Source organism: Vicugna pacos, chromosome 13, assembly GCF_048564905.1.
Source record: "Vicugna pacos chromosome 13, VicPac4, whole genome shotgun sequence".
In the NCBI taxonomy this organism is placed as follows: domain Eukaryota; kingdom Metazoa; phylum Chordata; class Mammalia; order Artiodactyla; family Camelidae; genus Vicugna; species Vicugna pacos.
Window position 1 is genome coordinate 10947406 of NC_132999.1, and position 21774 is coordinate 10969179.

Genomic DNA, 21774 nt, shown 5'->3' on the forward strand with positions numbered 1-21774 from the left:
TAGCTTCTTCTGACTGATACATTCCCAGTGTATCAGCGTATCATTCCCAGTATAAATTAACTGTGTATCAGAATCACCTGGGGAGGGTGAAAAATTCCTGAATCAGTAGATCTCTGAACCTCTGTGGTTTAGGCCTTGGAATTTATAGTTTTAGAAACTTTCCTAGGGAAAGTACACAGATATCTGCAATTGACTTCAAAATGGGTCAGGAAAAAAGAGATATTGATGGATGGGTAAAGGGATGGGTAGAGGGACAGATATGTGATAAAACAAGTTATTGTAGTCACTGGTAGAATCTAGATGGTGGGTTGACAGTGTTCAGTATAAAATTCTTTCAGCTGTACTGAATGTTTGAAATATTTTCACAATAAATAAAGATCTTTAAAAAAATTCCCCAGGTGATTCTGACAGTTAGCCTGATTTGGAACTTCTAGACTAGATAACCTAAGGAAGGCAATCTGCTATGAATACCCCAGTGGTCGGCAGGGAGTCTGTGGTGTAGATCTTTCTTTTAATATTTACAGTGTAATAATGCTGAGATAATGGCTCTATCATGAGCAAATACTGATTATAATGGTTAATAAAAAACCCTCATTGCTTTATCAAATACGGGGCTGTCCTTCTGTTGCAGATAACGGGGAACCTTCTGTTTTCTCAGCATCAAGCCAGAGATGATGCAAGGGGGACTGTGGCCTACTTTACCAATGGCATGGTTCAGAGACAAGTATGAGAAGTCATTGCAGACCGTGCAGATAAAGTTATCTGGTTCACAATGCCTTTGGCTTGATGTTTGACCCTAACAAGTATCTGTACTATGTGTTTTATTTGTAATAATTCATTTTTAATCCTTACAACAACTATGTGAAGTGGGTGCTATTTGTAACTCCATTATGCAGATGAAAACATTGTGCCCGAAGGCCACCTGGACGTTGGTAACCACTAAGACCTACAGCCTCTCCTGTGGAAGGCCCTTCTGGAAATCAGACCCATCTGCTGCTCAGAAAAGCGCTGCCCAGTCTTTTCAGTCAGTCAGAATGGTCACCGGGAGCTGGGCTTCCATCACGGTCCCACAGGGTTGCCAGACGACACACAAGTGTCCAGTCAGACGGTGCATGAGACACACCTACATTAAACACTGCCATTGTATATCCAAAATCCAAATTTAATTAAGTGCCTAACATTTCTGTTAAATCTGGCAAGACTATCAGGCCCCACCACTTATTCGGAGACTTTTGGGAGAAATGATTTTCTCTCTGTTCTGACAACTCTTAATAGTCTGCGATTCTGTGATTCATTCAGCTAAAACCCATGGCAGCCATAGTGAGACATGTGGAACATCTAAACAAGGCAAGACTCAAACTGGATTCCACGACTCTAGCTCCTACACAGATGGAAGATGAGGAAGGTTCAGGTCATAGATGAGAGGAAATCGCAGGCACCAGGTGCCGACTCCTAAACATTTCCACCCATGATGCTCCTACAGCTCATGCCACCCGAACCCCGTCTCATCCCACCAAGGACAGAGACAAAATCTCCAAACTGCTAGCAAGCAAATGTCACTAAATAACCTGTCCTTTGTTTCTTCAGCCAGCGGTCTCCAGAGTCTGTTTCAGACGTAACCCACCCAGCTTACGGACTGCAGCCTTCGAAAAGTTGCTTTCTCAGACTCTCCTGGTGTGGGTCTCTGAACTCTTGGACTTCATTCTTCTAGAGGGCTCTTTCTCCTCCAAATTCTTCTTAAACTTGTCAAGCCACCTTTTTTCCTATTTGGTAGCCCCTTCACACTATGATCTTAGGCGTGCGTTAGATGAATTTAATAACTTAGCTATTTATAAACTTAGCTCCTTTTTTCTGCTTTCTTCCTTCTTTTATAGAAAATAGTTTTTCTCGACTGTACAGGAAATATATGCTCCTTCTTGAAGATTTAGATAACTCAGAAAAGTGAAAAGAAGGGAGATCTCCCATGGTCCTACTCCCCAAGTGTAACCGCCAAAAATACATTTTGTTTTGTTTCTTTGCAACTTTTTTCCTACATGGTGATTTTCCGGTTTGATTTTCACTGGGAATCCATCTGCTCTGATATTTCTCCTTTTGGGACTTTTGTATTCTCATCTGAAAATGAGCTTGTTGGACTAGATAAATTCCCAGGTCATTTCCAGTGCTACCATTCTGTTTTTGTCTGTGTCAGAGAACTTGGAGAATACTTGTGCTTGCAGTCTATTTTTGTACTGTAAAAGGATGTAAGGGTATTTAAGACACGTAGGGGCATTCGTGTGGGTGTTAGTTGGGTTACATCTGGGGTTTTGTATTCAATTTTGGGCCATACCATGGACACTGGAAGTCTTACAGGCTGTGATGAGAATATAAAATTGGTACACTCTTTCTGAAGGGCAATTTAGTAATATAAGTGAAAAGTCTAAAGTTTTGGATTTATCCTAAGGGGGAAAATTATGGTTTGGTTACACAGATATTCATGATTGCATTTTTAATGAAAGCAAAAAATTTAGGTAAAATGCATGACCGTAGGAATAAACTGAATAAATTATAATATAGCAATACAAAGGAATAGTATGCAGTCATTAAAATGATGCATTGAAAGAAGTCAGATACAAATGAATACAAACAGTATGATTCCATTTAGATAAAGTTCAAAAATATCTATGGCATTCCCTGCAGGGGGCAGTGAATAGAACGGGACATGGAGACTTCTGGGATTCTGGTTATGGTCAACTTCTTGATCTGCATATTGGTGAGATGAGTATGTCCACTTAGTGAAAATTCATCAAGCTAAACACTTATGATCTGAGTGCTTTTCTGTTTTGTTTCAGTTCAGTTACAAAAGAGCTTTTATAAATGAAATGAGGTGGGGAGGCTATAGCTCAGTGGTAGAGTGAGTGCTTAGCATGCAAGAGGTCCTAAGTTCAATCCCTAGTACCTCCATTAATAAATAAACAAACAAAAAAAACCCTCATTTCTTCCCTGTGCCCAAAAAAGGCAAAACAAACAAAAAAATTTTTTAAAATAAAATATTATATTCAAAATTTTACAGGTTTGGAAAGATGCCCATCATATCTTGTTAAGGATAGAAAGTAGGTTTCTCATATTGATAAAAAAATGTATATTTAAAAAATATACACATAGAAGGAAATCTAAGAGAAATATAAATCAAAATCTTAACAGTGTGCATGCCCAGGCTTTGGGATTTTATGTGATTTATTGTTGTTGATACATGTTTTCTAGGATGAAGATGTATTATTTTGTAAAAAGAAAAATCTTTAAATTAAAAAAAAAATTCTGGCTAACATGTTGTAGGAGAAATTTTGGCTACATGTGTCCAAAGAGACATGAGGGAGTGGGAAATAATCAAAGTAGAATTTATTCATTTATACCATAAGTAAATATGAAGAATCCATGAGTGAGGCGGTGTATTTCAGTCCTGAGGACACAAGGAGAAGACAGCGCCACACGCTCGAGGAGCTTTCAGCCTGTAGGGTAACAGAGGAGGCTGATGTTCTGAATCAGACGAAGACGTGACTCACAGGGAAGTTACACGTCTTCAAATATGTGAATGGCTGCGATGATGGAGAGGAAGCTGATTTGTTCTGTGTTGCTCTGCAGGGCAAGACTGGGCAAAATAGCAGAAGTTTCGACTGAGCAGGTTTTAGCTGAGTCGTGGGAAGACCTTCCTAAGGACGGCAGTCGTCCAACAGAAGGAGACCCTCCCACCTGCAGGGGAGACCAAGCAGATGCAGCCAGTGCGCCCCGCTGGGGCTCCAGGCCAGGGCAGTGCCTTCCAGTGATGTGGTGCAGTGCTGGGGTTAACGTTTTAATTCAGGCTTCTTCCTTCTTTGGAGAGGACTTGAAAACAAAGGCTCTAACCAGTTGGTTTGCTTGGTCTGAGACATTGCAAATGCAAACCTTTTCTTTTTTAATTCCTATTTTTTTAAATTGAAATGTAGTCAATTTACAATGTTAGTTTTAGGTGTACCGTAAAGCGTTTCAGTTATACATACATATATGTATATATATATTTCAGTTTCTTTTCCATTACAGCTCATTACAAGAGATTGAATATGGTTCCCTGTGCTATACAGGACGTCCTTGTTGTTTATCTGTTTTATATGCAGTAATGTGTATCTATTAATCCCAAACTCCTAATCTACCCCTCCCCCCACCTTTCACCCGGTAACCACAGTTTGTTATCTATGTCTGTGAGTCTATTTCTGGACAAACTTTTTCTGAGTTTGTATCGTCCCACCCCCATTTCCCCTGAGAACATTAAAAAAAAAAACCTGTAAAACTAGAAGGTAAATATGAGAAATATGGGCAGATTCATCAAGGGAAGTTCTTCCCTCCTGGTGCTTCCTTGTCTGTTTACCAGTCCTGGACTGGCCCTTGCTCAGCATCACTTTTATCACATCATTCCTCAGTACCCAGAGCTTCCATGATTGGGCCCATCTCCTTTCTGTACTGGACCAGGAGGGGCATACTCCTACTGCTGTGATTTGTTCCTTACTCAAAATCTCCCTCCTTGGACCTCCTCTCTTTCCAGTCCTCAACTTTAGGGGACCCCCATCTGTTCTCCGAGGCTCCCTTTGCTTCTCAGCTTCTCCAGGCAGGGGCTCCTGACCATTCAGCCATTGTGCTTTCTTTGCCTCTCCTCCCTGCTAACACTCCCTGAGTGTCTCCTTTGTCTATACTGCTCTGTATTGGTTCTAAAGTTTTCACAAGGATAAATTCCTGCTTCATCAGATAGATCATAAGCTCCTTGAGGAATGGTGACATTAAAAATTAAAAAAAAATGCTGCCTTGTATTTACTGTAGTAACAATGCATAATTCAGATTTTTTTTTGCTCTTCTATCTTTAATGATGACTTAGTGACCCATGAACTCCAGTCCATACTCCCTTTTTGAAGGCTGGTTACACTCGGAATCGCTACCACCACTGGAATGATTTACTAGCTGTTTGTTTTTTTTTTGTATTTTGCTTCCTGGCATCTATGCTAGTTACAGCGCAGTGACTGGAACTTGATTCTGATATAGGAACTGCATGCTAGCTTACTGAGCAAAGGCCATGCTTGTTTCTGTTTTTGTTTGGTGGGAAGGGGCCAGGAAGACTAAGTGAAGACTCCACATTGCTCTTTCAGGGCCCATCCAGAGGAAGAGTCTTTTAGTTACGATTGACTTTTAAAAGTGGCCAAGTATTATAATTGTGCTTCAAACCTCCACTCTCATCATCATGACTCTGAGATGGTTACAGATAAAAGACAAGTTAATATGGTTATGTCTGACAATGCATCTTTACTTACCACAACTGAGCTTGGGGGACATGGCAACAGTAACTTTATCTGAGCTCTCATCATCTTGCTTTCTTATTTATTCATTCATTCAGATCAAAGACATACACTGAAGCTTACGAAGTGCCAGGTTTCTCACCATTTAACACTCTCTTCCTTTCTCAACAACAGACGTTGGAACGAGGGGCAGTTTCAGGGGCTTCCCTGAACAGCTCCAAGCAGACCACGCTTCCAAGAAAAACACGGCTGTGCTCTGTGCACTGCTCTGCCCACGCCGTCTTCCCACCCATTTGCTACAGGAGCCAGTCCAAGCAGGGAGATGTGTAACTGGACTGAATAGATTCTTCCTTTTAAACTGAGGTTGTCGGGCTGGTGTGGGGATAGGTAGGTGTGTGGCACTAACACAGTGATCAACGTTCTGGTGGAAGACGTTCCTCGAGGCATGGTAGAACCACGAGGAACGCCGCCTTCAGAGTCAGTGCCCCAGCTGGGTCACAGGAGCCTGTCACGTTAAAGTACAATAGCTGCATCCGGTGGCAACAGGAGAACGGGTCTCTCATGGCTTTGACCATCTGATGGTTTAAATATACCTCGCCTATAGCTAAGATGCTCCGAGACTCTTGGTTCTGGAGCCTAGAGCAAAATGAGAGGGAAATACTGTGGAATGCTACATTGAGGCAGGCTGAAGCAGCCACTGAACCCCTAATCACTGGCTTGTTATTTTTCGCGTCCTTCCTCAAGGCTAAATATGATCTCCTGCTGCAAAACCTGGGCTGCGTGGGTGTGGACAACTGCACGGATGTGTCCACAAGGGGAATGGCCGTCGACAGGCAGGTTTAAGCCAAATGCCTAAGAGATACTTTCTCACTTCAGCTCGCCCTGATCCCAGCCAACCCCACCCGTTGTAGGCGAAACCCATTCAGCAGATCGGTCCCCGAGGGAGTGTTTAATTTGAACAAATGACACCAGAAAAAGAATCAGGACCTTACCCAACCTCTCCTGACCTCTGTCATGGCCCCCTTATCTTGTAGGTGTCCTTTCCTCGTTCCAGTTCACTTCTGATCGCATCTTTGTCCCTCGTTTATTGGTTTGTTCCTTCTCTTATTGGTCGTCTCCCTCACTCAGCGTATAATAGTTATAATGAAAGCTAGTGCTTGTTAAGGATTTACTAAGAGCACTGTGACATGTGTTAACTCATTCATCCTCACTTCAACCCTATGACCTTGGTCCTGTCATTGCTTCCACAACCCAGGTAAGGAAACTGAGGACGAGTGGGTGTAAGGATGCTGCCTGAGGTCATGTGGCCAGGACATGGGGGAGCTGGGTTTTGAACTCAAGTAGTTCATGCTCTTAAACCAGACTCTGTACTGCCTCTCTGCTTATACTCATGTGCTTAACTCTCCTGTATTTTAAAAAATATTCCACTCTCGAGCTTCCTTTCCCTTTAGATATTGCCCCAAGTCTTCCCTTTTTCTCAGAGTCAAATTTCTTGAAAGTGTATTTTGAATACATCCTCATTTCCTTACCTTTAAAAAAAATTTTTTTTGGGGTGGGGAGAGGTAATGAGGTTTATTTATTTATTTAACGGAGGTACCAGGGATTGAACCCAGAACCTCGTGCATGCCAAGCATATGCTCTACCACTGAGCAACAACCTAGCCCCTCCTTACCCCTTAATCACCCCAAACCCACTGGCTTTACTTTCTTGGGTTCCACTGGAATGGCTCTCACCAAAGTCACCAATAGCTCTTTGGTTGTTAAACCCAACACTTTTCATTACGTTCGGTTTAAACTTTCCCAGATGGAAACTCTCCTCCCTTGCCTTCTATGACACCATTTCCTCCTTCGGCTCTGGCACGGGTGCTTCTAAGCCTCTAGATCTCAGCCTTCCTCTAGTGTCCCTTTTCCCAAGCTTGCTGGGTGACCTCATCTACCACTGACATCCTCAATTCCACATCTCTGTCTGCAGCCAGAACTTGCATGGTGGGTACTGGATCTCAAAAACCTCTTGTTTAGTGAACATTACTTCTGGATGTCCCATCAGCCTCTCAATCTTGAAATGTTTAAAGCTGAACTCTTTATGGTCCCCCAAACCATTTCTTCCCCACGTTCCTTATCCCCTGGAAGGACTCCTCTGTTCGCCTGGTTGTCTGAGTCATGCTGATTCGTCTCATTCACCTGTACACATGATGGATCTTTAAATCCTGTTGATTAATGCCCTACAAGCTCTTGGATCTGTTTCTTCTTTTCCCTTTCACTGCCTCCTTGCTCCTCACCTGTCTGGCCAACCAGACAACCTCTCCACGGGCCTTCCCACCAAGGCCTGGCCTCCCTCTCACCGCTGCCACAGGCTGTCTCTGAAATCTGATTCTGATGACCCTTTACTGATAAAGCCTTGGTGGCTCCTCACGGCTCTAGGACTAGGCTCCTGTTTCCTAAGGCTCCAGGACTAGGCTCCTGTTTCCTAGCCTGGGGTTTACAGCCGTTCATGCTCCGGCCTTTGTCTCGTCCCCAGCTCTGCCCTCACCACCTCCCACCCCCTCATCTCCGAGCCTTTCTCTGGCACTTTTGTTCCCTCTCCCTGCTGTGGGCCTACCCCAATTTTCTTCCCGCTTGCACTTGGCCAATTCCTTTTCTTCAGGACTCAGCCCTGACTTCCCCTCTTCACCCCACATCCCCACTTCATCTTTCTCTCCATCCCATGCTTCTGCTGTTGCGTGTACCAAGCTGTACTATTTCTTTGCTCCGTCCCTACAATGTGAGCTCCTTGAGGCTAGGAAGCCGTATCTTTCATGTTTGTAGGCTTATTAACTCTATCACTTATATCTCACATAGTAGAAGCTCAAAAAACATAAACGTATCAAGTGAATTAATGAAAGTCACTCAAAGGAATATATACGTAATGGAAGAATTTACCATAACAGCAAGGGAAGATATTTATCATTAGGGAGTTTAAACAGCCCCCTTAAAGCCTATACATCCTTTAGCCTAGGCTATTTCCCCGCCACCTGCACACTCAGCCATCGTTTGAGATCAAGCTGTAGTCAAGGCACTCCATCCAACCCACGAAGAAAGCCTCGGAAGCACCAGGTCCCCCCCAGATCTGCCCAGCACCGCATTGTCACACGTTTCCTCATTGTCGCCCTTGGCCCTCTGAGATAGTTTTGGTAATGCTCACAAAAAGCACCCACACTATGTCTTCTCAGTAAAAGATGCAATGTATATTCTGAAATCAGTGTGCTTTGGGAAGGGGTTCAGCAACGGTTCAGATGCTTTATAGATTCAAATTGTTTCCTTTTTTGAAGTTAAAATGGAATATCACATAATTGGGAGAAACATGGCTGGGGCACTCAGAGGTCACTGACATTCATTTGATGTCTTATTATTTTGTCGTTGTTTTCAGACATCAATAGGTAGATATAGAGGAACAAAGTAACGCAGAAAATTGAGGTACTTATTCAAATGATGATGGCAAACTCTTCCCTCCCCTACAGTACTCTTAAAACCTCACCTACATTTTGGCCTCCGTAGTAGTATTTACATACACTTCTAGAGCATGGGCTTCGAAGTCTGAGAAACTTGGTCTGAGTCCCAATTGTCTCTTACTAACTGTGCGACCTTGGGAAAGTTATTTAACCTTTCTGAGCCTCCATTTCTTCATCTGTAAAATGGGGAAGAAGGTAAGTACTGATGATTAGTGTTAGGATTAAATAAGAGAACAAACACAAAGAAAACACAATATCTGGGACAGAGTAAGTCACCAGTATATGTTGGTTTTAATATTGTTTTGAGGTAAATAAAATAAATATTTTTGAGGCGGAGGATGTGGACTTTGGCTTATTAAATTGCTTCCACATTTCATTTCCTTGAGGCTATGTCTCTGTTGTACATGCTTCCAATGAAGAGAACAGTTTGCAATATGTCAATTCATTGGCTACTCAAACTTGGGGTAACAGAGAATAAACATTATTTTGCCATTTTAAAAGAAATTCAGAGAAGCTAAGGGACTGGCCCAAGGGCGCACAGAGCTTGGACACAAACCCATGATTTTGAGTGTTCTCTCATCACCAATGTTGGGTCCTTCTAGTGCCCCTGATCATTCTTTGTGGGTCTTGGAACAAGAAAAAGAGGCTTTCACTGAGTCAGGCTTGGAGCTGTGGCCCTACCTGGGTGAACAGGCTGAGTACCTAAAACTTCACCGCATGACTCCATTGACGAGTTAATGGTGTTTCCAAAAAGATGCCAACAAACGGGAAGGGAGACAATGAGCGTGAGGCTGTGAGGTCTCCTTTTTACCTGGTAAAACTCACTCACTTGTGCTCTTTTCTTTTTAGTAGCAGTTTGCCCTTTCTGGATAACTCAATTAACTCAGCAACATTCTCTCCTTTGAGAAAATAATTTTAAAGACACGGAGGAGGGGAACCACTTCTGTCCTGTGATGCAGTGTTCCAAGGACTGTTTAATGTCTTTTTTTGAACCTCACAGTTCTTTAAGCATAGTGTGCCCTTGATAAAGGTTTATTAATTTGGTCTGTTTAATAATGAAACTGTTTTGTTCCAGTCAAACAATACTTACAGATTTCTGCAGTGAAAAAGTTCAGGTAATTACATGGGCTCATTGTCAGCACACAATGCCTGCATTTCTCCAACGTTAGAAAGATGTCCTGTGAGTTTGTAAACGCATTTGAGATTGTCTCTCTCCCATCCCCAATGGTCTGGACTTTGGACACACAGGTGAGCTCACTAGCCTTGATACACACAGGTGTGTGAGGACTTTGTACCCACACAGGGTGAGTGTCAAAGGGGCCCTTGGTAACCGCACCCCTTCAGGGCGGAAAGAGCTGTGGCGGTCCTGCGGCTGTGTCACGAGCAGGGTGACGTGTCACAGTCAGGGCAGGCCACGGGCTTTGGAGGCAGGTGGAAGCATTTCTCCACGTGAACCCAGCCTCGCTCATGAGCTGCCAGTTTTCTTTTTATAGTGGAAACTCTGTCAAGTCTAGTTTGGGTTTTCTTAGTTTAATCCAATGACTTCTGATAAACCTGATAGTCCAGTTTCTGCGTCCCCTCCCTCAATTCCTGTGTCAAATCCTAAAGCCCAACGTGATGGTGCCAGGAGGTGGGGCCTTTAGGAGATGCTGAGGCCATGAGGGTGCAGCCCTCAGGAAGGGGACTAGTGCCCTGGGAAAAGAGGCCCCAGAGAACTCCCTCTCTCTTTCCAGCACTTTCCATGTCTCCAGTGGAGACATGGTGAAAGGACAGCTGTATAGGAACCAGGAGGTGGGTTCTTGCCAGTCGCTGAATCTGCTGGTGCTTTGACCTCAGACTTCTTGTCTCCAGAACAGTGAGAAGTTAGTGCCTGCTGTTTACAAACCACTCAGTCTGCGGTATTTGGTTACAGCAGCCTGAGCGGACCTCAAAGTTCAGCCCCAGGTCAGGGCTGCTCTGGCAGTTGGATTGCTTCACCACCCTTCCCCCAGCCCTGGTTCTCCCTGGTGCTGTGGGCCCCCCGAGGTGTGCCCCCTCCACCTTCCACCAGCCCCCGCTTTGGAGTCTCCTGCTGGTCCGCTGACGCATTCCTCTTTGCCAGTTCCCACAAGCACCCAGACTTTCCTTTAAGGCATCCCTTCACCCCTGGGTACCAAGAAACATTCAGGACTTCTCCAGGCCCACAGGAGCCCAGAGAAACAGGGGCTTTCAGTAGACGCACTTGCTTTTCCCTGACCACTTCCTCACATTTGTGAGGTTATTCGCGTTGGAAAGGACAAGTGAAAGCGAAGCGTAAGGGACTGTTTCCCTCCAAGATCCCCCAAATGCTAAGTCTGGCATTTCATAATACTTGCTCAACAAATTCCCCACTCCCAAATCCAATTAACCCCAGGGTGATGGTTCTCAAAGTGTGGCCCAGAGACGCTGGTCCCCTATTTTCATTACCACGCCGAGAGGTTATTAGCTTTTCACTGATGGTGCAAAAGCCATGGCTGTAAACTGTGATGGCAAATCATAGCCAGTTATTCCCGCCATGGATTCTTTACCACCATGAATCCACAGGTAAAAAAAGAAAAAAGAATGAACCATGTCAGTGTTACTTAAGAATGCTCTTGCCGAAGCGATGAAAGAGGTTAACTTAATTTTAACCTTTAAGCACACATCATTGAAACACTCGTGTGACAAAATAGAAAGACGCACAAGGCACTTAGCACACTCGCGTACGCTGCACGGTCTTCTCAAGCCAGAGCGCTGTGTGATTGTCTGAGTTGCTTAACTAGTTGTTTTATTAGTTGAACGCCGTTTTTACCTTCTGAAAGACCGAATAACAGATAAACTGTGGTTTTCCGGATTTGAGTATCTGGCAGACACTTTCTTGAAAAGAAATAAAGTAAGCCTGTCACTTCAAGGAAACCAACTAGCATCATCTGCTGCTAAAGACACAATCCAAGCCTTCGAGCCCCGGACCCATCACTCACTAGCAAACTCTTTAACTCTCTGAGGTCTTATTTGAAAAGTAAGACGGCGATAGTATGCCACAGAGAGGATACAAGCATTAAATAAGGTAACATCACAAGGCGTTTTATACGACGCCTGGTGTGCGCTGTGCTCAATAAACATTGGTTTCTATTATTGCTCCATCAAGTGAAAACAGATTTGCTTTTCATTTGTAATTTGACCAAATACGTGAGTCAGTTCCACCCAAAATGTTCAACCTGATCTCCAAGGAAATACTCTCTAAAAATTAGATTTATTCATAGTTCTTTAGTAACAGGGCAACTATGAAATGACAACAGGGCTCTGGTGAAATAATGACAGGCGTTGAGATACTGGGTTTTAAGCAAAAATTCTCATTTCTCTAGTCTTCCTCCAGGAAATAAATAGGACTAGTTGTGCAGTGGTTAAAAAATGCACAAAACAACACAGACTATTTTACGAGTACCTCCCAAAGCCTGCTCCCTAAACGCAGCTTATCAGCACCAACACCAGGGCACACAAGGCCACCTGTGTCCCTGCGCTAATGAGAGCGACAGCCCTTGAATGATGTCGTCATCATGATGCCGTTAGCACCACACCTCACCCGTAAAGGGAGATTTTCCAAACTGAAGCACTTCTACTAGGGCCTTGGATAAGAATTAATGGGAATTCAGGCTCTGTTAACATTGTGGGTGCAGCGCCAACTGGTACCTGCCGAGGCCCTGAGGCCCCAAACTTCCAGTCCTTGGGCGTCTGCCTGCCTGCCTCTCTTTGGAAGATAAGCTCCTGATGGGTATTAGCCTTAGAAAAGTTAGCAGCCCTGGGAAATGGCTAACTTTACCGCAGCTCAGGCGGGCTTGTCACAGCCTGCTTTCCTCCTTATTGGAGCTGTAAATCCCACTGCCTTGCTTGTGCGAGCGCATGTCTCCATCTTACTGGAGTGGTAGTCAAGTCCACTATCCTCCGTACACCAAAGCCCCTTACCTCACTTACAGCCAATCAGAGGGCTGCCCCCCCCCACCCCTCTGTGTTTTCCAGCCCCTTCCCCAGCAGAACATCCTGCACGTCCACACTGGGTGGGCACGCAGGCACCTCTTGCCTGTGTGGCCTGCTGTTGCCTGTAGCGGCATAACTATTAAACTTTCCCTTTGTTCTTAAACTTCTCTTGGTTTCTGGTAAATTCTTTTTACCACCCGCAACACCGGCCTGCCACGTGTCCCCCAACGTTGGGGATAGTCAGGCCACGAACAGCAGAGAAGGGAAAAAGAAACCAAAATAGATTGGATAATAGCAAGATCATGATCAAAAGATTTAAAAGAAGAAAGAAGGAAGGAGATGTGCCAGAAAAGGTGAAACACTGTAGGAGCCTGTTAGTGGGCTGTAATGAGGCTCTTTAAGATATTTTTACCTTTTCCAAATAATTTTCTGTTTTCAGCAACGATTGAGTCCCAATCTTATACATCAGTCCAGTTCTTAGATCTTGTTTGTGAACAATTACAGAGCCTTTTTCAGTCCTTTTGATCACCAAGCCCTCTCCTGTGAGACCCTTTCTCTGTCCTTTGGAAGGCATTTCTCTATAGACAGCTAGTGAGCTGCCTTCTTCATGAATGAAGAAGTAATAACAGTCACACGACATTCAGAAAGCTACCTAGGGCCAGCCTTGTCACTTTCCCCTTTGGTCCAGATGATTCATTTTCCTGGAATGTATTTTCCCACTCAGACGGCAGACAGTGCTATTACTTGCCCTCACTTAAAACCATATTGTAAATGAGCAAGAAATACCACCAGCTGGGGGTGGGCAGAAGCTGTTGCTGCTTGCTCTCGGGGAGAAGGCGGCAGGCACGTGGGGTAAGAAGCATCTGGTCAGGCTCATAATCAACCCGACAACCATCCTGCCAGAAGCAGCCACAGCAGCGGCAGCCTGCCTGTCAGCTCCAGTCCAGGAGTTCCGACTGCTATTCCAGTTGTTATGGAAACTGACCACACTGCTTCCCAAAGAATTCATTATTCCAACAAATAATTGTTGTTCTAGTCATTACGGGGTATCTTTGTGAGAGATGCAGACACAGGGATGGAGGAGCGCAGAGGAGGAAGGCTAGAGATTAGAGAGACCTCACAGAGAGCTAGAGCTGGACCCTGACCGTGGGACATGATTAGCTAGCGGAGAAGACATTTCAGGTGAGAGGACTGGCAAGTGCCAGGAGAGTTCAAGAGAGAAAAACAGTGCAGGTGGAGTTGAGGCTGAAGACGCACGTGGGGGTGTGGTGGAAAGGGGGAAGACACACTGAAGCCAGGACCGAGAGAGCTCTGAAGGCCAGTCAAAGGACTTTGGAGCTGTCAGTGGACAAAAGGGAACCAGGATACTTTAAAACAGGGAAAGAATGCTTTCGGAATATTAATTTTCTCTTAAGAATAACAGCGAGGATGTCAACCTAGCTTCTGGCTATACTACAACCGTACTTGGTAGCTATTAAGACAATAATTTGCAAAGTGAAAAATTTAGCTGTCTTCTCATACAGACAAAACCACACTTCTTTGAAATCAACTGACTGTTGAAGCTCATCAAAACTGTTAGGGGTGTGTCTCTGACATCACGAGTATTTTTATGAGCTTCAAATTGACCTGCAACAATACAGCCTCAAAATATCAGCTGCCAAGAAAGTACAGCTGACCCTTGAGTAACATGGGGGTGGTTGTGCTAACCCTCCCTGCAAAGGAAAACCTGCAAATGACTTATAGTCAGCTCTCCAGATACTCAGTTCATGTGTAGCCATGATTCCGCATCTGGGGATTGACCAATCAGACAGTGCGGTACTGTCGTAATTACTGTTGGAAAAATCCACGTTATCAGTGGACCCGCGCAGTTCAAACCCATGTTGTTCAAGGCTTGACTGTTTATGACTAAAGCCTTAATTTTCAAGCAGAATCCAACAAATAGCCTGAAGAAGAAAAATCATTTTTCCCCTTGTTGCAGAGTCTTTGTGCCTTCTACTGCCCACACAGTAAGCTGAAATCTTTTTTACTACAATAGTGACTGACCAACAAGTTGAAATACAGGAGAGTTTGGCTGATAGAAGAAGAACCTTTACTCAGAGCAGCAGTGCTTAGTGGGGTCTGCGGACCCTTGCAGGGGCGGGTCTTACGGTTTGTGTGATGTCAAAGATTTCATACTGTGCTAGCTCACCTTCTGAAGGGCACAGGACTTAGTAACGGTGAGCCGAGATCTCTGGAGAGGTCTGGCTGGATGGCAGCAGTTTTTGAAAATACACTTCAAAATTCGACTACGAGTAAATCTGAAATGACATTTTTGCTAGAGACAATAACAACCATCACAAAACATGCTGTACTGTTTTCAAAGGCTTTTCTTGGGGGGGGGGACTACACTATTAAAAACACAGATTTTTAAGTGATAATAAAGGTCCGTTCTTTGGATTCCTGAACTTCCTATTCTAAAGAGTCTCCTTGTCCCGAATTTGGCCCCTAAGATAAAAGCTGGACAGAAAGTGTGATTTATTGTGTTCGTAACTTATCTAGATGCCAAGATAACTGACTGCAGTCTGTGTGGGAAGGGGAACTTTCTTTGAAGTTATGATGATGAGTTTCTCTTGAGTAAAGAGTGGTCATAATGACTTCTACTTTCTGAAAGAACGTAAAACAGAAGTGTGGCTGTAGTCTCTCCAGTTCCCAAGGCTAAGGTCAGCTAGAGACGAGCGGCTCAGAAGTGGATCTCAGGCTGCCCTCCAGAATTCTCGCTGCCTAAGACGCGCTGTTCCCTTCGGCTGGAATTCGCCCTCCTCTCACCTCCCACTAACCCTTCAGTCACCCATCCCTTCCTGTAGCTCCCTGCTTAAACATCACTTCCACAGGCTTCCCTGAGCACCCGTTTTCACCCTGAACACTCCACCCAGGTGTTCTCTGTTTCAGCTCTCTGTTTCCTTCCTAAGGCTTTTCATTTGATTCGTTCTCCTTTCCCTCTAAGATGAAAGCTCCGTGATCCCTGCTCATGGCCCAGCATGGGTCCAATACTCAGTCAGTATTTGGGGGATGACTGAGTGTGGGAGGCGGTCTACGGTGGCAGCCCACATGACTCGGGGGTGAGTGGGGAGAGTCCTGGAGTGGGGACTCACAGCCCTGGACCCTGGTCTCCTCTCTGCTAGTTGTCTGAACGACCTTGATCGAACCCCCTAAATTCTCTGCAACTCAGTTCCCTCATCTGTCAAAGAGGGAGATTTACTGAGAGATCTCCAAGCAAGCATCCTGCCTTCAGGGTGTGAGATTCTAGCTATATCTGATTACAATTCTCGTCTGCTGATAACCATTCTTTTTCAGATTCATTGAGGAGGTGTGGACTTTTCCATTATTTCTATATATAAATAGATTTCTGAAAAATGTACAGGCAGCCGTATTAACTTTTCCATAGACTTGAATGATTAGAGGGAAAAGCGCTAAGTTTTGGGAGGTGCTCTGACAATATTTTGTCCTAATCTGTAATTCTAACTGCTGTACAACTAGTCCCGTTTATTCCCACAAGGAAAACTAGAACTTTGGCTCTCAAACTCATTAGCTCTGCGACCTTGGACGAGGTCCTTAACCTTCCGAGGCTCAGTCTTCCCGTCTGTGTAATAGCCATGTAACAAGGGAAGGACCACCAACCTACAGGGTTGGGCAAGGAGGTAACCTGGAATATGACAGGTGTTCAAATGAATTTTGTCCCACAATTCGTTTTCCAATGAGTTTCACCGTCCTAGGGCATAAAGCAAATGAGCTTGTTTTTGCTGTTAGCTGTATGGAACGCAGGCTATGGTTTCTGAGGTATATTTGAATATGCGGTCACGGACGTATTTCGGGAGGAATGGGTCATTGTTCAAACAGAAAAAGTGTTAGATTTTAATAGGCCCCCTTCTACCTGTGAGACTGCAGCGCATTTTGTTTTACAGAGCTGAACGCAGGAGGAGTTTGACATTCCTCCGAGTCCTACTTTGTGCTGGAAAGATACAAAGCCAAAACTGATATAAAACTGTATCAGTGAACAATCTGGAAGCCTCAGGGGTGTTATCTTGACTACAAAAGGGGCAAGACTTCAAAACAGGCTGAGAAATGAAAAGTCTTTTTTCTCTACCAAGTTGTTATTATTAGCAATTACGTTAAAAAATTTGAGGGCTGTTACTCACCGATTATGAAAATAATTTTACACTTTCTCAAATCTTCTGTGAAACCTTTAAAATAAGAATAATTTAAGTTATTGGCAAGAAATATTGTATTGAAATCCTGGTTTTGTAATATATTACATATACTACAGATGTCATACATAATAGACATAGTACAGATGGCATAGAGATCAAACAAAAGTCACAAAGGTGGGGAGTGAGGGCTGAATTTTGGGAACAACTGCTTTAGGGCAAAGGAATGATCAGGAGTTTTTGGCAAACTGGACACTCTGTAGAGGATGTGGAACCCTAAAAGATTTCCAGTTGTCACTCGGTGTAGTAGGTAGCCATGAGGGCTGGGGCGGTCTGTTTATACACACAATGTTACACTTTCGCAGGAATCCACTATTGGCTGAGTGAAAGGCCCAACTCTACCAGAGAGAGAAAGAGCGAGAGAGAGAGAACAGGGCATGAAGAAATGAGTTGGGGATAGAACGGGAAGGAGACAAGGGAGAAAGAGCTGGAAATAAAGGAAAGAAGTGAATTTGAAGGTTTGGAAACATTTGATTTCCACACTAAAGGATGATTTTTAAAATTGTTCTTTTAAATCAGATGCTTCAATCTCTTTTACAAAGTAGCCCATGGTGACTGAAAAACTCCTATTTTATCTGGAGCTTTCTATTAAGGGCAGCTCCACTGTAGCTCAACATGCGGGACCAAATGGTCATCTCACGTTCTCTAGACTTCCAGTTTCCTTTTATAAAGCTGAGCAACTTTTACTCTGTTTGTCATCTAGGAAAGTGGTTGTGGTTATTATTACTATTATTATTATTAGCATGATTGTATTTTACTCCAGTTTTAAAAAATAGTTATTTTAAAATTAATGATGGTACAGTCGTATAATGTGGTCACTACAAATTAAGTTTATAGAGAGTTTTTAATGACATGGGAACATACCAATGATAGGCACAGAATATGGGAGATAATATCTGTATATACACATGTATTCTCAACTATGTAAAAACAGATATATAGACAAATACGCTGGAATCAAATACACCAGAATGTTAAAACCATGATTGTCTAGAGGTTATGAGATTTTAGATGGTTCTTATTTTCCACCTTAACAATTTTTTTCACATGAATGCGTGTTAATTTTATAACCAGGAAAAAAGGAAACTTTATTCGACAATCAATCAATCCCTATCCAGTTGGGACCGAGTTGATTATTTGCACTTGGCTCAGGTTTATGTGCCTTTTCGCTCTGAATCGGCATGATGTCATTTGGTGACCGTGATTTGCACATACTACTATTGCTGTTCTCATAAAATGACACTTTATCTGCCACCTCGTGCTCATGGATCAGTGCAGGATTACAGCTGGGGTTATTCAGAAAGCACATACACTTACTTGTATGTGCTCACAGTTAATATAAACATATTTCCAAGGACCATAATTATAACTGCATTTATTATAGAGTGGAAATGTTAAATGGTATTTTTCCTGGGGCAATCGTGAACCTTATCTTTTTTAGACAACCTCAAATTCATGTAAGTTTATCTATTTTCAGTTCCATGTGTAGCGAATTATCGTGGATTTTAAAGTTTGGACAAGACTTAAAATGACAAAACTATAAAGCAGTATAATTTGGATGTTTCTTATGTTGCATCCCAATGGCTCACTGCAGAATAGTAACCACTACGCAGGAAAAAAGACTTCTAGGTTCCAATAAATGTGAAGAATGTTGAATCACAGTTAGTCAGCTCTCTTTACCGCAGGACATGTGGGAGCCCTGCTGTGCGAATATACATGTGAATCTTCCAAAGGGGATTGAGTGTTGTGTTTTCCAAACGTATTTCCCACAGTATTCTGTCTTCACTGAGCATCTTGGGGGTCATGTTCTCTGGGCAGTGAGGAAGTGCATCTCTTAGTAAGGCATCTCTTTGGTTCTTTACGTGGACCAAGAGGGGAGAGAGCCAAAGAGCCCGTCTTATTCATGTTCCCTGACTAAGGGAAAAGTACATACTGTTGGTAGTTTATCTCTTAGTTGGTGTTTAATAAAATAGACAAGCTCAGAGCTACTAAAATGACAACTCTGGTCTGATCAGTAAAGGAAACTCACCTCCCATGGTGTCCTCTCCAAATACATTTAACTGGTCATCACCCTGTTTGTAGAAAAATCAAACTATTAGATGATAACGCCAACAGGTATTGCACTCAACTTCTTGCCAACATTAACATACTTAACCTTCCAAACAACTCTGTGTAGGAGGCACCATTATTACCCACCTTTTACGGATGAAAACCATGCTGAGTTTGAGAAGCTAGTTGCCTAAGGTCACATAGTAGTGAGGGACAAAGCCCAGATTTAAACCTGGGCTGTCTGTCCCCGGAGTTCATGCTCTTTGCAACTTGTGCAATATCCTGCCTTTTTTTCTGGCCGCGGAACTATCTGTGGTCAGAAAAGCTGATTTAAAGAAGACAAAACCCTTCAGTACTTGAAGCTCACTGGTAGGTGTAGTCACAGCTGTTTTACTAACCGCTCCATGATTTGGCATACTTTCTGTAAAGGGCCAGAGGGTGAACATTTTCAGCATTGGGAGCCAGTTGGTCTCCGTTCAACTGTTTAACCACTGGCCATGTTTGCCAACCCCCGAACTACAGCATGAAATAAAGGAAGTCAAAAAGACTAGCTTTGATTGGTGCCTGTCTTTAAAATTTTCATTTTATTTTTTAATCCAACAGCTGCTCCATTTTCCTTATAGAAAACCATGGTGGTTGGGAAAAAATCCAGAAAGAAATTTTGCAAAAAGACATTGGTGGGATTTCTCAGGTCATCCATCCCGTTTTCCCTCCCCCTCATCCCTTATGGATAAACACTCATAGAAGGCTTAAAAAAAATCTTTCCAGATACACAAAAACTGACTTTCAGAAATCTATGGATATACTTGAATATGAATATATAATCTTATCACCTCCATCATGTACACAGAAAGAAACAAACTCATACGTGCACATGTGTTTCTAATACACACACTGATCTAGGACGGAGCTGCTCTTCTCTTCGCTTTTTCACTTCTCAGTACATCCTGAAGAGCTCTCCGTATCAGTACAGATGCTTTTGGTTACACTGTATTCTATTGTATGGAAGGTACCATAGTTCTTATTGTTTATCACTAGTCCTTTATTGATGGACCATTGAGTTGTTTGCAACCTTGGGAATATTTTTGAAAAAGTGGCAAAATGAGTAAACTTATACAAATGTCATTTCATGTATATCTACCTACAGGATACATTCCCAGAGAGGGAGCTGTACAGTCAAAGAGTAAATGTATCTATAATTCTGACAGGTTTTTGCCAAACTGCTCTTCTCGCTGGAGATTGTGCTGCTTTGCAGGGGCAGCTTCTGGCTCACGCTTTACTCCAGCCTCTTGCCTCTCATGCGCTTTGATGCGGGAGTCACTTAAATGAGATAGCCTGACTGCATGAACGCTCCCTTTAGGTAAACTGCCTTGAAAGCACTTTGAAAAGAGAGCCTCACCATCCTTTTTTAGAACACATGCCTTCAGGGCAACTTTGCTGTTTGTCTTCTCAGGCTGGCCAGTGTATCCAGAGCTATTCCAGGTGAGAGAAGAGTTTTGAATGGATTGGTCATTTGCGGACACATTTACATTAATTAACTCCTTTCCACGAATAGAAAGAACATTCATTGTTCCTCGGTGAGCCTCCCGGCTACTTCCCTTATTGAAATCTTTGCATTTTTCAGCTGGGAGAATGGGAGTCATCTAATCCATCGCTCCCACCCCCATCCCATTTTACAGGTGAGGAAATCCATGGTTAGAGAGAGACCCTGTGAGGGGCCCAAGGCTACGTCCTCATGTCCTTAGTGAGGTCAGGGCTGGGATGAGAACCGCATCTCCTCCCCCGCAGCATGACTCCTAGAGGTTTGGTCCTGTCAGCTTGGCTACCACAGTGGATCTGCCAGGTCCTGCTGCTCACCTGGCTGGTGCACCCCTCTCCGAACTGAGCATTGGTCTGGTCCTGCCCTCAAGCTGGGGCCGCTCTGGTATAAGCTGCTGCCCAGTGCTCCCCTTGAGATCGAGTTGAAGCTAAGCTCCAGCGGGGACCACATCCTTGCTCAGCTTCTACCCCGGCCCTATCCTGCATCTCTCCCTGTCTCCTAAGAGCACTCCCCATCTCAGACTCTGCTTCCAGGGAAGCCCACCTGAGACAGGGACTTATTTGAAATAACTAATATGCTGGCCTAAGATGCAGCTGCATAGAAAGAGGCTCAGTAGCCTTTGTTGGAAAAAGGATTGTTTAATCTGACTCTGCTTATTGCTTGTCAAACAGCTCTTGGATATACTCAGGTAATGTTAAGAGGAAACCATGGAGTCCCCTCCCTCAATTTTTAATATTATTGTTGAATTATCAGGCTTACACCCACCTTGTAGACTAAACTGTATCAGATCTTTCCTGTAGCTGGCTATCATGTCTTTGGAGTCTGATCAGGGTTAATCTAAATTCACAAAGCGATGCACCAGGTTATAAAAGGGCCTCTCTGACCCCTGTTTGGCTTGAGTCTGACCTGTTTTTATCCACAGCTCTTACTCACAGCCTTCTATTCAGTTTGCCCAAATGCTTCAGATGAGCCCCGGCTTTATTTCTATGAACGCACTGATAGGGAACAGGTTTCCAGAGCAGAGATGCTACTGTCAGAAGCTCTCTGCCGGGAACGCGGGGCATTGCGCTCGCTGACACGAAAGCCCAGGTGAATGCGACGTTTGCCTGGAGGGTGTTACTCCCCAGTGATGTTCAGCAAACTTCATGATTCCAACGTGGATCTTTTGGAGACAAAGTTTACTTGACA

The 21774-nt window shown here is 43.7% G+C and overlaps 1 protein-coding gene across 1 annotated transcript in view; it reads right to left on the reverse strand.

The window, feature by feature from the left end:
- AK5 (adenylate kinase 5) overlaps window positions 1-21774 on the reverse strand; it is a 211164-nt gene that overhangs the window by 40092 nt on the left and 149298 nt on the right. The window contains exons 9-10 of the mRNA XM_006205968.3: window positions 19027-19069; window positions 16929-16973 (exon numbers count right to left, since the gene is read on the reverse strand). Coding sequence (XP_006206030.2) covers window positions 16929-16973; window positions 19027-19069 — 88 coding nt within the window. The remainder of the gene's footprint in view (window positions 1-16928; window positions 16974-19026; window positions 19070-21774) is intronic.